The 25,240-nt window shown below is 41.4% G+C and overlaps 1 protein-coding gene across 1 annotated transcript in view; it reads left to right on the top strand.

The window, feature by feature from the left end:
- Positions 1 to 19,886, top strand: part of LOC148038902 (uncharacterized) — a 54,536-nt gene extending 34,650 nt beyond the window's left edge. Inside the window, exons 3-6 of the mRNA XM_087674793.1 lie at positions 16,473 to 16,592; positions 18,985 to 19,061; positions 19,337 to 19,415; positions 19,503 to 19,886. Of these exons, the coding sequence (XP_087530919.1) occupies positions 16,473 to 16,592; positions 18,985 to 19,061; positions 19,337 to 19,415; positions 19,503 to 19,616 (390 nt within the window). The 3' untranslated portion in view covers positions 19,617 to 19,886. The remainder of the gene's footprint in view (positions 1 to 16,472; positions 16,593 to 18,984; positions 19,062 to 19,336; positions 19,416 to 19,502) is intronic.
- The last annotated feature ends 5,354 nt before the right edge of the window (positions 19,887 to 25,240 follow it).

Raw genomic sequence — 25,240 nt, forward strand, 5'->3', positions numbered from 1 at the left:
CTCCCAAGTGTCATTTTGATGGATGGAATCAATCTTTTCCTTCATTGCTTTCACCCAACGATCATATGAAAAAGTATCTTTATAACATAGAGGTTCTTCACCGCATGCTATAGCCACTAATGCACATGCAAGAAGATTACCTTGATCATTGCGAGCAGAGGCTTGTGTGCGGGCAGCCAAAGGAAGAGGTTGTTTGTTGTTTCGAAGAGTGTCTAACAACCAGCAAGGGACTTGTTTAGGCAGCTGAATTTCAGCCCTTGTATGCTCCAATTGATCCAGAATAGGGGGTTGCTCTTTAGACAAGGTATCATGATGTTGTTGTGTCTATAAATTAGGGTTGAATAGACTGCTGAAGGTTATATGGTGGAAATGAAGGCTGAGAAGAAGGATCAGCCATGGAACCATTATGGAAAAGCAGTAGTAGGTTGTCAAAGATGTCCAAAGCGTCAATATTTTGTTGTTTTTGATAGTCCAACAAGGGGTGAGAAGCATTTTCAGCAAAGATAACATCTTTGCTGACAATAACCTTGCTTGTAGAGGGTCGATAAAGACGGTACCCTTTAATTTTAGGACTATATCCGATAAATATGCAGCGAACAGCCTTCTCATCCAGCTTATGCCTTTTCTGAGAAGGTATGTGAGCATACACCAATGGTTTGAAAGTCCTCATATGAGAGAGAAGGCTTGGAGTGAGTCCATGCCTCATAAGGAGTGATGGTGTGTAAAGCTCTTGTGGGACAACTGCTCAAAACATAAGCGGCACATAGAATAGCATCGAACCAAAAGGAATTAGGGAAATTCTTACTCTTCAGCATGCATCTTGCCATCTCCATGAGTGAGCTATTCTTTCGCTCTATTACTCCATTTTGTTGTGGGGAGTAAGCAATGGTGCATTGATGATGAATTCCTTGAGATGCAAGATACTCTGAAAAGTGTTTGGAAATATATTCACTCCCCCTGTCAGTGCGAAGGATTTGAATATGAAAGCCGCTTTGGTTTTTCACCATAGCAATAAAAGTCTTGAAGCAAGAGAAGATTTCAGCCCATATACCCAAGTAAATCGGGATTTGTCATCTATGAATGTGGCAAAATGTAAAAATCCACCAATGGATTTGGTCTGTATAGGACCACAAACATCACTGTGAAGGAGATGTAAAATGAATGAACATGGGAATTCTTAGGAAAGGAGAATCGATGCATCTTACCAAGTAAACAACCTTCACAAATGTGATTTGATGGCAAGTGAAATTTTGGAAGATCTTTGATCATATACTCTAACTGGAGCTTCATCAATGCTCAATAGTTTATGTGACCAAGCCTCTGATGCCATAAATGTGTATCATGAAAAGATTCGTTTGCTAATAAGGCATTGTCAATAGGATTTTCAGCAAGTTGCTGATCATAAGTATCAAGACGGCAGAGACCTTTAGTGAGGGTGCCTATCAAGATAATGGAAGAAGAAATTTGATCATCATACATTGCACATCATGGGCCGTAAAAAATAATGCGAAACCCGGAAGTAGAAATGGTTGAAAGGGAGATAAGATTCTTCTTGATGCTGGGCACATAGAGAACATCATGCAATGTTAAAGGAGTGCTCAAGACAGAGACGACCTACACATGTCCAATGCCTTGAATTGCATAAGAGGCATTGTTAGCACACATAACTATACCCCCCTTACATATATCAAAGAGAGATGAGAATAATGTTTGGCAAGAGGTGATGTGCTTAGATGCATGATTGTCAAAATACCAAGTAGAAGCCGCATCAGTAATAGAAAAACAAGCATCATGAATAGAGGGACTATACTGACACTGAATGAAAAAAGTATAATCCTTAAATTGAGAATAGTTCGCGGTCTCATGTGTAAAAGCAAGACCGGACTCCTTCTTCTTCTTCTTCTTCTTCCTTGATGCAATGCGCTTATGACATTCAATGATGTTGTGCCTTGTCTTCCGGCAATAATTACACCCCTTAGCTTTGCTGATTGGACCCTTAGAAGTATTGGAAGAGGATGGACCTGCATGGAAAGGTGTCTTCAATGTAGATGAAGTGGAGGACGAAGGATGACCAGCATGAAAGTCTGCTGTTTTTGGACCAGCAACCTTGTTTTTTAGCTTGGGTTTGGGTTTTCCACGATGATGGGTGGAAAAGATGTAAGGTGGTAGCAAAAAATTGATATGACTATGGTAGACCATTAAGAGCAATGGAAACAAGCTCGTCATTAGGAACTTCTTCATCAATATTTAATAATTGCTTAATAAGATCTTTGATGCCGGTGAGATAGGCATCCATATTACCTCCTCCCTCCATGCAAATGTCTTCTAGTTGCTTACATAGGTAAGCAACGCACCCTTCATTGTGCACTTGATATAATGATGCAAACTTATCCCATGCTTCCTTGGATGTCTTGCATGATTGGATGTGTGGAATAATGGCTCTCTTCACGGATAGAGCGATTAGGATATGCACTTGGGCATCACGGCCATCCCATCGAATTTGGTCTTGAGTGGGAGGCGTTGTCGAAGAAGAAGAAGAAGATTCAGCATCATGAGAGCCACCTCACGATGTGGAAGCGGGAGGTGGCGCTAGTGTTGGAGAAGCCAACCTACGTTCGGTGCCGTTGGCTATATGCCATAGATTCTTCGCGACAAGAACATGTCGATCATGTAAGCCCACATTGGGTAATTGGTGCTGTCAAGCTTATCGTTGGTGCCAAGCATGCCCAACAAATCGTTATTATTGCTGGCCATGAGTGATGATCAGCAATAAAATAAAATTTTCTAAGTGAAGAGAGAGAAAATGGATGCTTGATTAATAATAAGTCGCTGATAAAAGACTTGCTGTTTACCTCAATGAAGTTGAATAATAATTTCTCTTGCTGTTTTTCTATTGAGTAGAGTATTGAGGAGAGAGAAATATGCAAAAAATAATTATTTTCAGAAATAAATATTACACAATCAAGACGATGATCAGCAATATGCTGAAATTAGAGATTAATGGTTGAAAATGCTCCAATAATGTGGACAACAGTTGAATATACTGAAAATTTGCCCAATAATATGCCAAATTGATCAAATTTGTCTTCAATGTCGGGAAAGAACAGGGCCAACAGCCAAATAATATAATTTTGGAGCAAGTCAAGGGCCAAGAAAATGAATTGAGGCAAAAGCCCCAAATTTTCGTTGTGTCGGTGGTGGAATTGGGCAAAAGCCCCAAATTTTACCCGAAATGAAGAGAAATTGAAAAAATTGGGCAAAATTTTTACCCAATTAATGCCAAATGCCGCGCCTTAAGCTTGATTGAGTCTCAATATTGACGAATTTTGATGAATTTCAGAAAAGCCCCAAACTGTCTAAAGAAATTGGGGCGAAATTGGGCTTGAATGACGAAAAGCCCCAAATTCTATTAGAAAATTGTAGAGAAATTTGACAAATTTTGTAAGATTTTTATCTGAAAGATGTCAAATGTCGGGTTCAATGATGAATTCTGTCTCAATTTCGATGAAGAATGTCGAATTTTGGAAATGCTCCAAATTTGGCTATAAAATTGGACTGAAATTTGGTCGAATTATTAAAAAGCCCCAAATTTTGTTGATGACAATGTCGAATTTCTTTGATTCGATGAAGAATTTAGTGAAATTGATGGAGAATCCTTGAATTTTGTTGAAAGTTGGGCCAAATTGAGCGAGTTTGTGAAACCCCCCAAATTTGGCCCTAAATAGTGCTTAAGAGGGGCTGGTGTGAGAATAGATGCCTAAGAGAAAATAAAAGAATGAATAAAATAATACATTTTTGGAAAAAAAAAGTCGGTATGTCTGGTTGGAGTCGACAAGTTGTCGATGTTTAAGCAGAGTTGGTGGCAGGTGACACGGCGACTAGGAACGACTGACAGGTTTGTGTCGGCCAGGCAAGCAGAAGCGTGACCAACATCACTTTAAGGGTGGCATTTCCAAAGGCAGATAGGATGACGTGCAACTGCAACCAATGTGTGGAGTAGGACGACAGGGAAGTGATGGATTAGTGTGAGAGGGCCAAGGCAGGACCAGTGTGACTTTCTAACGTGGTGGCAAGTGCGATGAGGAGGTTGTGACGTGCAGACAGCTTGAGCACACACTGGACAGTAGGCAAGTTGGCAACAAACATGTGGCGATGGTAGGACGGAGTGCAATCTCCAGGAAGACTAGAGCCGGCGTGAGGGCAATGGCTCTAGGTAGTAGTTGGCTAAGTAGGGGCTCCATGGCTATGGCTGGTGGTGAATGATTGTGAGCAATGGCGTGGGAGAAGAAGGTACTTTGCTATGATACCACTGTTGGCCTAGGCATGGAGTAAATGTGTGATTAATTTAATGGAAAATGAATGAGAATGAAAGAATTAATCGATGTACAACAATACTCGATCACAAATGAGAAGTAATGAATTAATGTGTGAGAGAGTACAATGCTTTAGGAGATCACATTGAATAATGCCACACACTTATGCAAAATGAGACACAGTGTCTTTAAATAATAAAATATGAAACCCTAATGGATTAACTATCATAGGAAACCCTAGAATAAACCCTAATCCTAGTTTCACTTAGTGCTAGGGCACTAGGGGCAACAATTACATTTAATGACAGTTTAAATGCCTAGGGAGCCCGGATCATGGATCAAAGGGCATCGAGTTTATCTAGATGTTCTTTCCATCTAGAGTGCATGCACAGATCGTCAACAAATACTTATAGCTCTTGCCTAAGCATGTCCTTGAAGATGGTGCACATTAGACACTGAAAGGTAGCACGAGCATTTATAAGCCCAAATGGCATGACTATGTATGCAAATACACCCCACTCCGTGGCAAACGCTATTTTATGCCTATCGTCGGGATGTAATTGAACTTGGTTGTAACGTGAGAAGCCATCTAGGAAACTATAGGCCTCTTTTCTTGTTACTCTCTCAAGCATATTCTCTGTGTAAGGCAACGGATAATTATCTCTCTTAGTCACGGCATTGACCTTTTTGTAGTTTACATACACTCAAATTTAGCCCATGAGATGGCCTACAGTTTGGAGATGGCAGTGGAGTCAAAATAATTATAGCCATGTCCTTGGAGGATATAGTCCGTCTGAGAGATGTAAGCTCATCTCTCATGTCCTCCAATTTGTTGATGTGGTCCTTTATGTAAGGAGAATCATCAACATTGAGCATTTGAAGCTTCTTCTCAAGGGATATAAAGTGGGCCATCGTCTTTCGATGGTACAAAGACGCTAGCTTCTTCCACACCTCTACGGCAATCTTCAATCTACAAACATGTACAAGGATAGAATCCCATAAGCTCATAAAAATAAAGAATCTAGCTCAAAAGTTGAGCCGATCCCATAGGGTGGAATGGTCCATTGTTGATCCCACTTTGGGATCCTCTATGGGATGGGGTACAGGATGGGAAACAAAATCCCAAAGGTCAAAGGTGTTGAGAATGTACTCCACCTTACATGACCACAATGAATAGTTAGAACCATCCAAGCAGTCCTCTTTGGGCAAAGAAGCAAGTATGAGCACTTGCACGGAGGGTGCCATGGGAGGCATCTTAAGACTAGGGTGACGGGTCTTCTGGGAGACATGGAGGGAGAGGGGAGGAGAGAGCTGTTGTACAAACGAACTTGGTGACCTTTGCTCTTCTCAATCTTTGCAGAGATCATTGCGATAATCTCGTTGCCTTCTAGATGAATGATGAGAACACTCATTCTTTGAATCATCAAAGCTTGCAAACTAGTGGTAAGACATTGTTTGTGACTTGCAAAATACCTAGAAAATTTGTGTTTGCAGTAGAAAATCCCTTGAACAGTGGAAACCAGCTACAGGTTCACAAGGAAATTGATGTAGATGGTATGCCTAGAGGAGATCAATTGTTGCCTACACAAAAAAATGTTGTGTTTACACAAGATGGCAATGTAGACTCTTGGCATGATGATTTGGACCATTGCTTGAACCAAAAAATAGTTGCATTTGCTGATGGAGACTGTTGCCTATAGGAGAACAAGTGTGTTTCAGTAAAACACTGATGTGGTATGAAGAAATGCTCTAAATGCAGAAAACACAAAACCAATCTTACAACAAAGCATAGATTAATAAACTTAGAATATAGTTAGGGTTAGGGTAACTCAGAGATAGGGAACACAATGAATAATGAAGTTAAATGAATATTGAATATACAATGCTCATGCAGCAAACACACTATGCAGTGAATACTGAACTTCGAACTCTTGTATCTTTGGGATTAAGGTAGAGGTTATAATTTGTAGAGCGTGTTGTACTCTGAACGGATCTTGAAACGTAGTAAGGCCGCCTCCGTGTGCCAAACACCAGCAAACACATCCAAGGAAGGTTGGATCTGATGTAGACAACAGTCCATATGAGAGAAATACTAAAAATGTAGATACTTGAGGAGAGAAAAATTGGGCAACAATTGTTAGATGAAAACATAGTAGATAGAGGAGGGAGAAATTTAGGGCGGCAGCCAAAAACTATAAATGCAGCTTGTGGAGGAGGGAAAATCAGCGTGGCAGCTCTAGACTGATGGCAAAACCACTAGATGATGACATCATCATCAAACGTAGCAATCTGATTGTAGGTGACAACTCCAAGGTACCAGGCCATAATTGGAGAGTAAAGGCAAAGGTTGGAATTAGACACTAGATGATATCAGATGGTTGTAGGAAGCAATTGCGATATCCTTTGCGAGTAGGGTGTGGGCAATAGAGATACGACTCTTGAAACTTGCAAAAACGAGATTAAGGGAGAGTGGTGGGCTGCATGTCTATTTATAGAAAGTTTGGGGCACCTAAATTAGGGTTTTGTATGTGAGACACAATAACTCTTTAGGATTGCGTTTCTTTCAAAATAAGAAGATTTCTTCATTAATTAAGCATGTTTGGGCTATTTAGATTAGGCTAATGCATTTTTAGCTCAACATTCTCTCTCAGACCCAAAAGTGAGATATGGATTTTTCTTTTACCCCTAGGTGTTTCAACCCAAAGTAGCTAGGGCATTAGGCAAAGGGTGTACGTGGGATGCCAAGTGACCTACGAAGACTACAGAGATGATGGTTATCTTACCAAGGGAGCCCAAGTGATCACCCTAGAGAGGCCAGGATATTGGACCAAGGGTGCTCGTTGGTTGCCCAGGGGCCTACCAAGTCCTACAAAGGTAGATGAAATTAGCAATGTTTTTTTTTTCTTTTTTCTTTTTTTGAGGGTGTAGTTTGAGTTTGTGTATAAGGTTTAGCATTAAATGAGAGTTTTTAATTAGTGTTCCAAGCAAAATAATCCTACACAATACTAGGGTAAGTGCCTAGGGATTCCTATGTGTGTGTGTGCGTGTGTGTGCCAATTATATGGAGAATATGTGGAGAGAGGCAAAATGACGGGAGCAAGCAAGATAAGCAAAGCCAATATGCAAGTATAGGGAAAAATCACCTTTAGAGATTGCCATGTGCAATGCCAGGAGTATGGTGGATCCGGAGTTCACTACTCCAAGGGTGACTGAAAAGAGATGAATACGCACAGATGTATGTTTACATGAATATAATGCTAATGTAGAGGGTAATGCCAAGGAAGGTGTAAGTTTTTATGCTCATGCAGAATGCGATGCAATGGTGTTACATGGATAGTGCCCTTGTAGGGGATTGTTCACTTGGCCAAGCATTCTCTCTTAAATGTCTGAAAATGAAAAATTGTAAGTATTATCATTGTCACTATCAAGCGAAAGAAACCGCCCCTTCTTAAATGGGAAGGAGAAGTAAAAGGGAAGCACTCTCACCCCGTTAGTTTGAAGAAGTAAAGGAGGGTGTATCCAAGCCAATCCGTGGTAGAAGGTGTTGGAGAGTCGGTCGGTTGACTACCTCGGTCAAAATATCTACAAAATTGTCACTAGATGGCACAAACTCTAGGTGTATGGTACTTAGCTTAACTTGCTCTCTGGTGAAATGGAAATGAATTGCCACGTGTCGTGATGATAGGATTGTCCACAAGGACTTGACACTTTGGTGGTTACAGTTAGACAACTGTAGGCGACTCACAAGGAAATTGTAGTGTGGCTAGTAACTTTCTTAGATAGATGAATTCTGTATTCCTTCAAAGAAAGCACGATACTTTGCCTCGGCTATGAAAGCCACCACCGTCTCTTGCTTACGGCTAGCCCAAGAGATGGGTGCCATGTCCAAGGTGTAGAGATAGCCTCCACGAGAATGTTGGGTGCTAGGATCTTTCGCCTAGTCAGAATTAGTTTATCCTTGGAAGCATAAACCACGACTATAAGTTAGTCCATAATTATAAGTATACCTTAAATATCTTAATATATGAAGACGAGCAATCCAATGAGACACCCTAGGTGCATTTAAATACTGACTAAGCAAACTAATTGAGAAAGCAAGATCTAACCTAGTATGAATCATCTAGAGTAATCTCTCTACAACAGAACGATAGAGGTGAGCATCAAAAGGCTGACCCAACATATCCTTGTTCAGATGGACAATGAGATCTAGAAGTGTGGCCATTGGCCGTGTTTGATCAGTGCAATATTGATCCACCAGTTGTAGGGCGTACTTTTGTTGTGACATATAGATACTTCTCTCGGGTCTAACAATCTCCATTTCCAAGAAATAAGACAAAAATCATTTTGAATGTAGCACAAAGTTGTATCTTAATTTTTGCTAGAGCAGCAGAATCTGAGTTAGAGAATAATATATCATCAATATACAACAAGATATAGCTGACCCCATGCTAGTGGTGCACACATACAAATTTGGATCATAGGGGGTAGAATGGTATCCATGAGTCCATAAGAACTCGTCCATCCTATGGTACCAAGACCTTGGTGCTTGCTTCAGCCCATAAAGAGCTTTCTTCAAGCGAAATACCTTGTTAATTCGATTAGCAGAAGAAAAGCCAAGAGGTTGCTCCACGTAGACTTCCTCCTCCAGCCATTCATAAAGACACTTTTGATGTGTATATGATAGATTGGTCAATTGTGGTGAGCAGCAAGTGCAACCAACAGATGAAATGATGTCAATCGAGTGGTAGGTGTGAAGGTTTCTTCATAGTCAATGCCGCACTTTTGCCTAAAACATTGCTTTGTAAGGTGAGTCTTTTTTCTAAAGTACCATTAGCCTTTAGCTTGGCCCTAAAATTTTACTTTGTTTCGATGACCGACGAGGATGATCCATCAATGTTGAAGTCCCATTTCAATCAATACTATCCAGTTTCTTCTCCATGGTGACACACCTTAGAAGGTCATGGAGAGCCTTCTGCCAATCGTCTGACTTAGAATGTGCAATGTAATCAGTTGTAAACAACGATGCATATGAAGCATGAGGAGGGGCTAGCTGCGTAGACCTTCTAGGACCCTTTGGAGTGAAATTCAGTGGAAGGATCCTCGAATCCTGCGTGGCTTGTTGGTACTAGTGAGGTGACGTCTTGCGGAGAAGGCTTGGAAGTTGAAGTATCCATTGGAATGTCAGGAATGAGCAATAGATCTGGTTCAGTAGGCACGATCTCAAAGGTTGTGAGTGGAGGTAAGGATGAAGAGTGTGGTGTAGAAGACTACACGATGTCCCTCTTATCAAAGACGACATTTCTCTTAACAATTACCTTGTTCGTTGGAGGATCGAACAAATGATAGGCTTTCACTTTTTTAGAATAGTCCACAAAGATCAAGAGATTTGTTGGAGGGGCGAGCTTTTTCTATCTTGTCATCAGAAGTGTGCATATAAGCATGACTATCGAGAGCCAAAAATGACTCGTATGGAGTATTTTTAGAGACTGTTGCAGTTGGATATCGGTTGAGGATGTACTCTATATTGTTAACATCCTCGATCCAAAGACCGTCAAGGAGCTCTATTGCAAATAGTATAGAGCGTGCCAGATTTTGGACTGTCTGGTTCCTACAGTCTATGACTCCATTCTATGTGGGGGAGTTGGTAGAGGTGAGCTAGCATGTAATACCCTGCTCTTGTAGAAACTCAGAGAACTCGTGGGAGGTAAACTTGCCACCAGAATCACTCCTTATAGTACCCACACAACGAACAGTTTTTGGTTACGAACCAGTAGCACCCAAGTATTAAAATAAGTAAGGGCATCTGACTTGTTCTTTAATAAGTACATCCACATGTATCTAGAGAAATCATCCACTATAAAAAAGAAATATAGTGTGCATTTTAAGGTAGCAGTGGATATGGGACCATAAAGATCTACATGAATGAGCCTAAGCGATTTTGCAACACGAGTGATAGACTACTAGGGAAAGGATGTAGGATGTTGCTTACCTAGTTGACATGCTTTACAGACTTCTCGAGATAGTTTTAGATGTGAAAGACCCTCAACCATTCCTTGACGCAACAACTTATAAAGAGGGTCGTAGCCCCAGATGTTAAGTTCATAAAGAAATACTTATCTTCCTCATTATTCACAAACCAAAGTTTATTTTGAAGAGTCCCTTCTTGACGAGCATTCCTCGATCCAACAGAAAATATAGAATTAGTTGGCATGGCATTTGAAATAATAGAGTTCGTATTTGGCATTGGAGAAGAGTACCATGGAAGTGATGTGTAATTTGAGCTAGGTTCCACTTGTGGATGGTAGGTCCTTAGTGGAGATTTCGAAGGTCTTGCAAGATCATTAGTTCTGTGTACAAATATAAAGGAGAAAACTTAGACTTACCTTCAACCTCCGATTGAGCCCTATGCATAAGGATGAGATCATACTTAGCGGGCAAAAATTTGATATGGTCTGTGTGTCAAAAGATGACATACGAGTGAGACAGTAGGGTTTGCGGGGAGGAACACTAAGTGAACTCCACAAACATGGAGAAGAGAAGAGAAGAGGAAAGAAACTCTAATGAATGGAATGATGAAGTTTTGAATCATGGAGTGAATGTGATATAAGGGAACAAGAGTGTCGTAGCACAAGGAAGATAATGAAGACAACCACGAACCACTAACCGCAATGTCCTCTTGAAGGGGTGTGAGGGCAATGGAGAGGCTGGAGAGAAGAGGTGACGAACTGAATGAATCAGCCGTAAGGAATGAATGAGAGAGTGACCTATATATAGGCAAAGTCAGTCTAGGATGGTGCCCCTTTTTGGGCCTGCAAACCCTTAACGCAAAACGCGGAAACACAAAAATGCAAACTGCGGGTGAAGGGTTTCTCAACACCCCCTCTCATGCCCAAAAAGGGGAACAAGAGGAGCGAGATGGAGATGGAATGCTACATGTTGAAGAATGCTCATGTAGCAGGTGCCACTTGGACAGTGTCCCTTGCGGGGAAATTGTTTACTTGTCCAAGCACCCTAGTACAAAGATGATGAAAACATGCAATGTAGAGTAGGAATGCCAAACTTTGTGTGGTGCTGAGAACTAAAAGAATATGCCCATACTCGATCTCGGGAGTTGGCTCCATGTTGACCAAGTGACCAAGGCAAGAAAAAGAGGAGAAAGAAGATGTAGAGGATCCCTAAGATCCAAGATTTCCACCTGGAAGGCAACCTGTAGTAAAGAATAGTAGACAGAGTGAATTGGAGAACCCAAAACTCAACCTCGGGAGAGAAGCCACTAGCTCTGCGCATCCATGCAATAAGGAATACCAAGGCCTCGTCACCAACCTTTAGGGCCATGATCTAGGTAGATCATTGAGATCCTGGGAATCAATAAGTAAGATGACTGTTGGAAGGAAGCCACCCCTTCCAAGGGTAGAAGAAGAAGGTAAAAGGCCTTTGCAAGGGTGTGCGAAGGATTGAGCGGGGGGTTGGGACTCCCTTTGAAACCGGAGGAATAGGAGCCCCTCTCAAGTCGCAGTAGATGTAGATGCCCCCTTAGAGGGCAAAGAAAGATCATCCCCCTCTGAACCCCCCTATGAGGTAGATAGGGAATCCAAGAACTCATGGATCACGGACTCCGAAATGTCTGAGAATGAAATGCTCCCGGTCGTGCTGAAGAAAGTATCTGGGGTGGTGAAGAACTCCCAGTGGCGGCCTCTCAAACTTGAGTAGGCAAGGGTGAAGGGTGGGGCTTAGACCAAGCAATGAGTGGGCGATAGTCGTTGCTTCTCAATGGAGCGGACCGAGAAGCTGAAGAAGAGGAAGGAGTTGAGTAGCCACTGTCTCTTAAAGCAACAGACTGACAAGGAGATGGTATCAAACAATCACTATCTCTTGATGGAACGGACTGCAGAACCGTGAGCCGTGTTAGCCATTATACCCGAAAATAGGTGGGAGAAGACTGTTGCTGGCATTGCGACGACCTCCAAGAGGTCGTAGCGCCAATCGATCCATGTGCTCGAAAGGACTTAGTGCGCATCGGATGCGTCTTATTGCGTTGAGCATATTACTTTAATAGCTGATGCAGAACGATCTTTGTGGCCAGAAAGGAGATGTGACTTAAGGAGTGCCTGGTGGAAGACGCATATACTCCGGGGGGGTGGGGAGCAAAGGTTGAAGTCGGCAAGCATTGGTGGTGTGTTCAGTGATGCCACAATAGGAGCATCCAATAATTTGGTCATCTGTTGGTAAAGAAGCCATGGGTACTAGTGTGCCTTGCTGAAGAAGGAAAAGGTCAACCACGAACCATGACCTGCAATGATCGCTTCAAGGGCTAGGAGAGCAATGGAAGGGCTGGAAGTGAGCTGCTAGTGGGAGGAGGATGTGACCAGCAGTAAGAGGTTGCAACCAATAGAAAAAAGCAAGTGAGGAGAGAGAAAGACTAAAAACGCAGGTGAGGAGAGAGAAAGACTAAAAACGCAGGAAAAACTGGCAGTAGCAATCAGTATACTGAAATCAGCTTTGGACAGTGTGTGGTAGGCTGGAAACAGGCACCAGACTATTATAGACAGAAATGGCCAGCTTGGACCTTGATGTTCTCTGCGTCTGGGGTGTGGGCAGCAAGCTGAAGTACCTGAAATCTGCAAAAACGAGATTATTTTCTGAATGGAGAGTGATCAGCAACAACCGCTTTGTTGTAAACAGCTGCAAACTACGAGTGGAAGGTTGGAATTAGGTGCCAGACTGTAGATTGGGACAACTGAGACTGCGATGTCCTCCGCGAAGGGGGTATGGGCAGCAATCTGAAAACACCTGAAACTTGCAAAAACGAGATTTTGATGGAGCGGAAGAAGAGAAGTGGATGCGAATCCGCCACCAGTCTTTGCTGTCATTGGAGTGGAGGATCTTTGCCATTGTTTGAGTAGATCTAGCTCTGATACCATGTCAAAAGATGAGGTACCAGCAAGATAGTAGGGTTTGCAGGGAGGAACATTGAGTGAACTCGGCAAACATGGAGAAGAGAAGAGAAGAGAGAAGAAACATGAATGGAATGATGAAGTTCTGAATCATGGAGTGAATGTGATACAAGGCAATAAGGGTGCCGTAGCACAAGGAAGATCATGAAGACAACCACGAACACGAACCACGAACCGCAGTGTCCTCTTGAAGGGGTGTGAGGGCAATGGAGAGGCTGGAGAGAAGGGGTGACGGACTTAATGAATCAGTCGTAAGGAATGAATAAGAGAGTGGCCTATAAATAGGCAGAGCTAGTCTAGGATGGAGCCCCTTTTTGGGGCTGCAAATCCTAAACGCAAAACGCAGAAACACAAAAATGCAAACTATGGGTGAAGGGTTTCTCAACACTTTGGACTCCATGGTAGTTTGATAGTTCTCCACCCATGTCGGATCAGGGCAGTAGCAAGTTTAGAGGCCCACTCTTGATCTTTTATGTCCATGTTTAGTTGTGGAGATCGAGCGGTGTTGTGAATGTGTTCGGAGTTATCTAACCCTTCTGTTGATCCTGCTTTTGCGAATGAGCTTTCCGATCAAAAGCCAAGGTTTCTCAGAGGGTACCTAGCTCTAATAGCATGTGAAGAAATGTTCTTAACGCAGAAAACACAAAACCAATTGCAGGATAAAGCAGAGACTAATAAAATCAGAACACAGTTAGGTTTAGGGTTAGGGTAAGCTAGAGACAATAAACACAATGAATAATGAAGTAAATGAATATTGAATATATAGTGCTCATGTAGCAAACACACTATGTAGTGAGTATTGAACCTCGAACTCTTGTATCTCTAGGATCAAGGTAGAGGTTTATGACTTGTAGAGTGTGTCATACTACAAATGGATCCCCAAATGCAGCAGGGCAGCCTTTGTGTGTCGAACACCAGTAAACGTAGCCAAGGAAGGTTGGATTTGATGTAGATGGCAATGCAGGAGAGAGAAAGACTAAAAACGCAAGTACTTGAGGGGAGAGAAAAACTAGGCGACATCTGCTAGATGCAAACACAATAGACAGAGGAGAGTGAAAGTCAGGGTGGCAGACCAAAACTGTAAACACAGCTTGTGGAGGAGAGAGAATGCCAGGGTGGTAGCTCTAGATTGATGGTGACAACAACAGATGAGGATATCAACATCAAACGCAGCAATTTGATTGTAGGCGACAACACCAGGGTACCAGGCAATAGTTGTAGAGTGAAGGCAAAGGCTTGAATCAGGGGTGCCAGATGGTAGTAGATGGTTGGGGGAAGCTTTGATCGTGATGTCCTCCATGAACGGGGTGGGGGCAGCAGAGATACGACCCTTGAAACCCGCAAAAATGACATTAAGGAGAGTGGTGGGCTGCATGCCTATTTATAGAAAGTTTGGGGTACCCAAATTAGGGTTTTGCATGTGGGACATAGGAACTCTCTAGGATTGCGTTTCTTTTTAAAATAAGAAGTTTTTTCATTAATTAAGCGTGTTTTGGGGCTGTTTAAGCCAGGCTAATGCGTTTTTAGCTCAACATGTGGATGGCTGTGATTCCAGTCAAGGGGGTCTGCCTCAGCTCCAAACAGCTCTGTGTCCTCTTGTTTGGCAATGAAACCATGTGAGTGCAACGGAAGAGGAACATGAACATAGAGAGAAAGGAAGAGAGAGACAGCAGGAAAAGGAAGAAAGAAATTTGCACTAACCAAAGATGAATGCTGAATACAACAGTGTGGACTGATCAGCCCTTGCACGCAGCCCAAGGCGTCAGCGAGGGCACCAAATCAGCCTGAGAATGACAGCAGCAGCACGGGAGACAGAGGGGAATGTTGGAGATGAAGTATGCTCCCGAAACTTGTAGAAGAAAGAATGAATCTGCCAAGTGTTGGATGGGCAGCTATAAATAGCTGAAAAGCCCCAAATCTGGCCGACCTGCATCTGAGCCCAAAAATGGGCCGACTTGCCACCAAAAAATCTGATGACTGCAGTAAATGCAGTCCGACTGCACAACAATACTGCAGAAATGATGCTATGGCAGTATGGATGCTGATGTGGCAGTACGGATGCTGATGTGGCTGTCACAGTGTGGTATGGGGCAGCAAAATGATTGGAAAACCGAGGAAACATATGAGAAATGCACACTAAACTGTCAGAGCTGCACTATCTCTGTCAGACTTTGACAGGAGCTCACAACCAGGAGGTGACAGATTGACAAACCCTAAAATAGGCAGGCTAACAAGAGCTCCTAATGTTTCTCATTTACTCAATGATTCACAACCAGAAGACGACCATAACCGCCTATACTTTGGTACACCTTGGTTGCAATGGCGGGTCAGGTCATGGCATGTTTATCACCATGCTTCACTCATGATTCTTGACTCTCTTGTAAGAATTGATCCCATTTTTTGAAAGTTCGTTGAGTAATCTTTCTTTATGTTTGCCTCAATTCCATTGTGGGCAACTGTTGAGGAGAGTCAAGAATACTATGGTGATGGTTTTATTGGCTGAAGGTTTGCCAAGCAGTATTTGATTTATGTGTGTCAGTGTTTATGAATCATTTGCAACTCAAACTTACTTCAGACAAGCAAAATGCAGCAGTATAGGCTATAGCAACACACACATACCTGGCTAGTTGCACTGAGGCTCATGCTGACATAGACTTTCTCATTGTATAAACTCTTTGATATGGCCAAATGTGGGTAACCATTGAGGAATGAATGCTACTTAGAGAGTGACAGTTTAATTGGCTAGAGGTGTGTGTGGTTTGTGTTTAATCATGTGTATTAGTGTGCACTAACTGATTTGCAGCTCAGACAGACTTCAGATCAGCTAAATCCAGCACTGTAGGCTATGGCAACAAGGTATACAATTGGCCAGTCACATTGGGGTTCATGGTCTTGACATGCTCAAATGAGCCTAAAAATGCTTTCTTTATGTTTTCTACACGTTTCTTCTTATTTATCTACTATTTAAAAATCTGTACCGTCATACAGACTGTCTAGATTCAAACTCTCACTCTAGTTTACTGAATTGAGATTTTGTATTGTCCTGTAAGAGGAGGGTTCCAAGTATTGGTCCTGGGTGCTTTAATGAGCTCTTATATTTGGGCATGAGGGAATCTAGATCTAAGATATCTGTCATTTTATGCTCCTTGGCCTAAGTATTGTGACTGTGGCTAAAGTCAAATTGCAATGACCATTTTTCTTGCAGCTTGCAAACAATCTCTCACCAGCGACTGGGGCTTACGAGTATAAGTCAAGGGCTCTCTATGCAAAGAGGAAGAAAATTCCCACAGCAGAAGAACTGCTAGCTCTTGAGGTTCAAGCACAGGTTATCAGTTTCAGTGCTTTTGACTTTTATGATTGCGTTAAGCTAGTTCCTTCTTTCTTTTTGCTTTTGTTCCAAGATATATCTAGTTGACTAGGTGAAATTGCCGAGAGAGAGAGAGAGAGAGAGAGAGAGAGAGAGAGAGAGTTATATTAATGTCTACGAAAGGCCAAGTTGGCCTATGAGACCAAAACGTTACATACAAAATGTCTGGGAAACTTTCCAGGTCCTAGTAAAGCTACCATCTAATGCTATGATAAACTAATTGAGGGTACAAAATGGTATAGGCTGGGTACAATTCATATGTGTTCCAAGTATGGTGTGGAACTGCTCATGGAGCTTGGTCATCCTAAAATGTCCCGCATGTGTCTCTCTAACATTGAGAGGTTGAATCGACGGGGCAGGGCCCTCCAGTGGCGGCGTAGTATCCCTTGTATCCTCGACATGTGCCTCCTGCAGGGGCGGGGGCCGGTTGGGCGTGGGGGCCAGGCTTTGCTTCTTGCCATGGCTATGGCTAGGGTGGTCCCCCACGGCCGGGAGGTCAGTGGGCCTGGTGGGGGCTTAGGGGTGGGGATCATAGTTGTCTCTCAGTAGAATTCTATGAGCAGGTGTTGGGCGGCTCCTTGTCGCTGCTCCGAGGTCCGGAGGAGGTGGTCTTTGTGGTGTTGTATTTCCAGCAGGAAGAGCCCAAGGCATCTCTGGTCCTTGAAATCCATCACTCTGGAGAGTGGCCCAAATCCTTCTTTGAACAAGTAGTGGAAGTGTCCCTAGATCTCGTAGTATGTTGGGCATTTGCATATGTAGTGTTCTTCTGTCTCCGGCTCGAGTTGGCAGATCCAATCTTCTAGGGGGAGGGGGTGGGCCCCGTATCTACCTGTCTTGACTTGAAGCTGGTGTGAAGATGTACGGATCTGTCCGATGGCTCTTCTAACTCCATGGGACAAGTGTGTCCATGTAGCTTGGGTAGGTAATGAAGCCGTTCGGAGATGCGTGCAGGAAGCGCTCTCGGTAGAAGGCCTTCTTTGTCCCTAGGTCTTTTGTAGGAGTCACCCATGTCTTGGTCATGTGTAGCTGAATGATGTTCATTTTGATGATACGCTTCACCTCCTTCGGGTTGAGCTCCAGGTGGGGGCAATCTAGGCTGTGTAGTGGGGGAGGTGGTCCATGTGTAGGCCATGTGGCTGTAGCAAGGTCTCTATTCGGGCATGCTAGCATTCAGTGTCCCCTTGCAGTGCTAGTTGTTTGGACGACTCCAGCGCTTGTTTGGGGTACCGATGCCAGTGCAAGTCCCATAGTCAGTACAAGAAGGCCATTGTTTGGAAGAGGGCCTCAGCTATGATGGGTGGTGCCTCCATCTCTGCTCTGATGATCTTGTGTGGCACAGAGGGATTGCTCCGGATCATTCGTGAGATCATAAGTACCAGGGGTCTCTCCATCTGCTCCCATCCCTCATAGGTGGCCTCCTCTTGAGGCAGTGGCTGGTCTTGTGTGGCCCTCCTCGTGTGGTAGAGACTGGATCCCCATATGGGAGCCCCGTACAAGAGTGCTGGTGTGACTAGAGTGTCAAATAGCCAGAGCTTTGTACGGGGCTCTTGGAATTGTATGTGGGCTCATTGGTATTCCATGGATCCGAGGGCTGCATAGCCTCGTGCCAATCTATCTTCTGCTGCCTTTCTCAAAGTGAATCTCGGTCTTGAAAATGTAATCCCCAAATAGAAATATCTTTGGACCACTTCCATGGTTTCCCTGCCGTATGTGCCTGACTACCTTCTCTTCTCCTCTTGGCCCTTCAGATGTGCAGCCTGCAAGAGCCCCATCATTTGTTATTTGGTGCTGTTGGCCAAAGCCCTCATCACATTCCCTGCAATTTGGTAGCCTGCATAATATCCTTATCTTTCACTATAATCTTTCTCTCTCTCATCCCTTCACTTACCACTTCACCTTCCGCTCTTCCCTCCCTCTTGACTCTGCTCAATTGGAGGGAAATAGCCAGCAAGTAGGACAATCTCTAGTGTGTTGAATACACTAATTGCCTTGCAATGGTTTTAGTTAATCTTACACACCATTCAAGGAACCATTTCATCAACCAAAGATTAGATTCAGTTTTTGAGCTGATTTTAATGTGTACGATCTTTTCATAGGCAGCATCTTCAAACTTGTTGATAGGTATTTTGGAAAAAGTGACTAATTTGTAGGAAAAAAGTACAAGTGCATGATATTTAAAAAATGTGATTCTTACTTTGTACAGAATCCTCATTGTATGATACAGCAGGCAGCAATCTGAGTCTTGAAAGTGTACCTGGAGAGGTGAGGGAGAGGAATGGAGCGGCATGCGAGGGTGTTGTAGTCAAGGTTTATTCCATGTTTGTTAACTTTTGACAACTAAGGATTTCAGGGCTCTGTCAGAACTTGCTTGGATGTTCTTTGCACAAGCTCTGAGGGTGGAGAGTTCTGTCAGACTGGATGCCTAAAGTATATTTCTGTACCATCTCTTGTTTTTGAATTCATTAAATTTGCATAACACCCATTGCTTGCTGTGTACAGACACATGCTAGAACTAAGGTTAATGCCAGATGACATTTTACTGTAGTCTAGGTAGCTTGAATCCAATTCTTCATAAATTATTGTATGGAATTCAGTTGAGGATTATCTGGGAAACTGGGTCGATTAGGCTGTATGCTTGTGATGGTTGTTCCAGAGATTTTTGGTCAATGTAATAAGTAAAAGCCATTTCTCCTGAGTAACAGGAGAGGCTCACCAGACCCCGAGAAGTATCACCTTTGTCAACAGATTTGTCAAGTTGCAGCTGGAAGGGCTTGTGATAGGGTAAATCACTATCTTTCAGAAGTTTGTATTAATTCTATTGATGCTGTGGAGAATGGATAATCCTCTGGTTTCTTGCTGTGACTACAGGCATTTCCTCCAACGCAATCAGTCAAGTACAAGAAGTGTATATCTATGGTAGCAAAGAATTGTAGACAGACTTGCCAGAAAGGATTGAAAACTGGAAGTAGCAAAAGTTTGTAACTCATCTCCTGATCTTTTCCTTGTAGATGTTTGAAAAGAGAGAGCGGTTTCAACGTGCTGCTAAATTATGTAGTTCTATGGGAATTTTTGTCTCTTGATAATAATCCAATAATGGTCTACCTTGTAATGCTTAGTAAATTGAACAACTCAATTTTTCGCTCAGTAGGGCTTTAGTGTGGCAGCTGTCGTGCACTTGAGAATAAAAGCTAAGTTGATATTTTCAAGTGGAGGATTGTAAGATCAATATTCAAATTTTATTTTTATACTTTATGCTCATGGCTTATGTTTTGTAGAGAATGGGTCTTTAGAATGTGGAGCACTCGAGGTATGGAAAAGTTTCACCATCATGCTTTTCTAAGGAATGAAATAGTTGTCCACCCACTATGCTTGGAACAAGATTTGGAAGCAATTGCTAAATGTGTACTAGTTGTAAAAATGATAAAAATTTCAAAAGTCAAAAGATAAAACAATAAGGAAAATTCTCCTAGTTACAACACATTGAGGCTTGTTCATCTTTCTTTTGTGTTGCACCATATGTTCACTTTTGTCCATTCACCCGTTGTAAGAATATAATATTACAAAAACATATAGAAAATGCAATTTCAAGGGCTTCTGCGTCAAGCCTTGTTGAGGCTTTTATAGAAAGACCCTATATATCTTTTCAAAGAGCTTGAACTTCTTAAAGCTAGCAAGATTTCACCTCTAACCTTGGACCACTTATCCACTTGGACAATAGGATTTTTAACCTTACAAAAAAGCAGCTCATTCTCAAGTTTCCATAATTCCCAGGAGATAACAGAGCAAATTACATACCACAGTTTCATGGTTTGTTCTTCCCTACCACCATGGTCACCAAAAGGATTGCTTTAACATCTACATTCTTTGAGTAGCTTGCCCTCCTCACCCATTCCTTCACTTTTTTCTAGAATTGCTTCACCTCTTGGCATTTCCAAAAGAGATGGCATACCAACTTCTTGTAAAAAAGACACATTGGGGAGACATTGAACCATTTGCACATTTGCTCTTTTGTGGGAAATTTGTTTATGGCTAATCTCCAAAGAATAGAGTTTAGCTTCTTTGAGGGGTTGGCCCTTCAAGCCTTAGACACTCTTCTCTGCCAAGGTCTCTTTTTAGATTGTGGATGTCTTTTTTTTTTTGGATATTTAAGTACCTTACCTATGCACCCATCATCCTTCCAAGCATAATCCTTGGCTCTTTTATGTCACCACAATGGCTTGCTCATAGGCAATGATAGGTACAAGTTCCCTTTAGAAATCACTTTTGAAGTCAGTCACTCTTCCTTCATCCTCCCCCAATCTCCTTGCATAAAGTTATTTTCTTGTTGGGTGAGATTGATTTGGGTTGATATAATCAATATAGCATCGACTAACTTGAACTCCATATCGCTTGCATTCCAAGTGCTAGCCCACCAACTTATTCCCTTGTCCATAATCCTTCTTGCCATTATAGGGTCCTCCCATCCTAGGTGATAAGGAGGATCAAATGCATGCTTAAAGGTCTAGATAATTTGCATGAGACTAGGATTGCCTCTCCTATCTTAAGCCCCAATCGATCTCACACTTTCTAGAACCTCCTACCAAGCATGAACTAGCTGATTTACTCCTTGAGAGGGAGGAATTTAGATTGTCTTACATGCCTAAAGAATTTAGCTTGACCAAGAATCATTGCTGTCACCTAAATGTAGGCCTTGCTTTACCAATAATTTAGCTTTACTTCTTGTGCTATTGATTTTATTTGGCTCATCATGATCGACATCTGCCTATCACATCTTAAAGATTTTAAAAAGGGTTAGCCCCAAGCCATAGGTCAATGTTGTTTCTCAATAACCTTACCTCATAATTTGGAGATATTTAGTCTTCCCTTATTTAGATTATGATGAAAGTGAGATAAATGTGCACTTTGCACATCTTTAATGTGCGGTTAAAGGGTATATTTTCTAGTTAATCTTGTTAACCTTCTTCAAAGAATAAAAGTTTTATTGAAGGATGATATAGATGGAAATAACAATAAAAAATCTTAGCTAAAAATCCATGAGAAAAACTAAAGGCTAGTCCCTTTAATATATATCTTTTCCTCTTCTTAAGTGTGCACGTAACAAAGTGGTTTGCCCCTTTGTATTGTACCTTTTTCATATACCTTATAATGAGAGAAAAAGGGATACTTGGGAAAATAAAAGGGCATGTCCTTTTGAATTGTGCATTTTCCTTTGTCTTGTAATGGCATGAAAAGAATACACTCGGAAAAATGTAAGGGTGTGCCCTTTTATATACACATTTTTCAATTCCTTACAGTGGCATGAGAAGAGACACTTGGGGAAATCAAAGGGTGTTCCTTTCCAATTTCTAATTGTGGCATAAGAAGTGACATTTGGGGGTAAACATTATTCTCCCTCTAGATTATATATTTTTCCATTCACTTACTCACATTCATTATATATACAACCTTTCACTCTCTTAGTGGAGCTAGTAAATAGGAGTATTCACAACTAGAAAGAGGCAAAATTTGGCAATGGCATACAAACATAGGAATACCTTTCTTCTTTTATCCCTCTCTAATCTCTTGTTTTCTCTATAATATCTATTTTTAAGTAGGCACATTGCATATCTATTTTTTGTGTGATGTACCAATCCCATGTACACTTGATAAAGACCATATCATAGCCACAGACAGAGGTGCTATATTGAATGCTTTATATATATATATATATATATATATATATATATATATATATATATATATATGTATGTATGTATGTATGTATGTATGTATGTATGTATGTATGTATGCCATTATATTTTGGTAGTGATGTGTGTGAACACACTTGGGATTGTCGGGTCACCTTTTTTCATCATTAGGAGTTTTTTTCTCCCTTAGCCTTTTATATAAGCTTATTTACTTTTAGAGTGTACTTAGTCTTGTAAATCTTCCCTATTGGTATCTCTCAATACACTTTGAGTTGTGCTCTCTCAAGCTTCTGCTTCTTCAAGTTGTGTACTTACATTCATGTAACCCTAAATCCAATAATTGGTATTAGAATGGGTTTCTATCTCTTGGGTAGAGTCATCAACACCCTCCACTCAATTTCCTTAGTTTGGGAAGAGATTTTTTGAGCTTTTCACAGGTTGACAAATATTGTGATTGCATCCACAAGAGCTCGATATTATTAGCTTTTTTATTTTGATTCATTTTGGCCTTTATTTGCACTACTATTAGTACTGCACATGCTATTTTGTCCTTTTGTGTAGAATTGTTGACATCAATCATTTTTGTAGGTTAGACCGCTTATAGTCTCCTTTATATTGTGCTACATTGCATGGGTTGGTTTTGTGCATAGTTTCCTCTATGCATGCAACTTTTGTATCAAGTACAATCAATGGCCATGGTTGAAAACAATGATGTATCCTGTATACTGATTATTCAGGATAAGTTAGATGGAACCAACTATTCACTGTGGGATTATATGATACATCATGTATTGGTTTCAAAGGGGTTTTGAGGCATTGTACATGGAATTGAAAGACATGTTGATGGTATTTCAAAGCTACGATGTATTAAAAGAAACATAAATCGGTGAAATTGAGGATGCTACAAGTTTAGGTATTTCTCCAGCAAATGCTAGAGTGCCACCACCACTTACTCCTAAGAAGATTCATCGGGATGACGTTGCATTATTTGTTAAACATACCATGATCCCACATTTTCGATCATGTGAAATAGCCGAGGATGCTTGGGATACTCTTGCACCTTTGTATTAAGGAAGAAGTGAGGCTCATGTTGGTTACCTACGTAACCAGTTAGAAAGTGAACATGTAGATGAAGGTGACTCCATGGATAGTTTTTTTGACAAAGATCAAATATCTTAAGCAAAAATTAATTGTTGTAGATGAGATTTTGCTAGACATTTCATTGTGTAAATTGTTCTCAATAGTCTTCTTAATTCTTATTAGAGTTTTACATCTACTCTTCATTTGATGAGATGAAATACAATTTGAATACTTTATCATTTTATGAATTAGTTTTTGTTTTGTTGCAAGAAGAACAATCTACTAAAAAAAGTCCATTAAGTGTCGTAGACCAAGCTTTTGTGGCTAGTTAGAAAGGTAAAGAAAACGATTTATTTTTTGCTAGTAAGCAAAAGTCTACAAATGCTGCTTAGATAAAGAAGGCTAATAATAAGGATGAAAAGAAAAAAGTGAGTCATATGTTTTGGTAGTATTGTAAAGAAAAAATCATGTCATAAAGGATTTACCTAAATTGGTAGCACAAGAGGCTAGTATGGTTGTTGTAGATGCCTCTCCTAAGTCAAAATCTATAAATGTTGTGCAGGATACATAATGGGCATTTAATGTGCAATGCAGTTATGATCCTTCCTTACACAAATCTTGTATGTGTATTGCGGATGTAGTTGTATGGTACTCTGATAGTGGTGCCACAAAAGCATATTACTTCTCTACATAGTCTATTCAATTCTCTTGAGCCTGCCTCTAAGGGTAGTATTGGGACATGTGCCAATAACTCCTCTTATCTTGTCAAAGGAGTTGGGAAAGTTGTGTTGAGAGAAAACAATATGTGATAACAAGTTGGATATACCATTTGGGAAAGAGAGAGAGGAAAAGCCATGGAAGTTGAAGGAGAAGGTGAAGAATCAGTTCTTGATTATATGTGGATACCCTAAACTAGGTCTCTTATACTTTTATGCCCTGACCAATATGACTAGGTATCTAATCCCTAGTTTTTGTGTCTTGCTCATTGAACTCTATCCCTACCTTGAAGGTTTTTTTCCTAAAAAAACAAAAGATAGAGGGAGGGACTTGTTAGAGTGGCTAGTGAGTGGGGATGTAAAGTACTACTCTGATAAGCGTTAGAAGGAGAAAAATTTGATGGGTGGGGGCTTGTAGCCAAGAAGAATTGGGGTGGAAGGCTATGTATAGTTGATATGCATGCCATGGGCATGGGTGCAAGGGAACAATGCCACCAATTCATTTTAACTAAGGACATGAAGACTATGGAAAAGAGGTTGTCCACTAGAGGCCTACTGAGTTAAATTTGCCATAACTTTTGATGGGTTGCTCCAAATGGGGTGTGCCACATGTCAAAATGAAGCTAATGAAAAATTTTTAGTCCATGTATAAAGCTCATGGCTATAATCAATTCAGCTACAAAACTATTCTAAAAAGTGTGCAATCTGTATTCAGTATGGGTTCAAAACAAGGCATATCCATCTAGTTTTTAGCTTGTTGGGCCTCTCGTAAGTGAGAAAAATCTTCCATTATAGTAGATGGGCACCAAGAGGCTTCTTTGAGGGTGTGCTTTGCCATTTGATGAGGCATTCCTTGATAGATTGAGATCATAAGTGTTCATCTCATGCCCAATGATAGCCTTAAGTATATACTAAATGATCCCTTCTTTGTCTACGGGAGTTAGCTCTTCCACATAGTCCACTAAGGTGCCAATAAAGGGCTTCAACTAGCTAAGATAAAATACATTGTGAATCTTGGTGGCAGAGGGAAGTTCTTATTGATAAGCCAAGTCACTAACTCTCTTTAGGATCTAATAGGGGGCCATAGAAATGATGGGGCTAGCTTGCTATTACTATCCTCCTT

The sequence above is a fragment of the Lygodium microphyllum genome, chromosome 3 (genome assembly GCF_053477565.2).
Source record: "Lygodium microphyllum isolate KBCC chromosome 3, Lygodium_microphyllum_v1.1.10, whole genome shotgun sequence".
In the NCBI taxonomy this organism is placed as follows: Eukaryota; Viridiplantae; Streptophyta; class Polypodiopsida; order Schizaeales; family Lygodiaceae; genus Lygodium; species Lygodium microphyllum.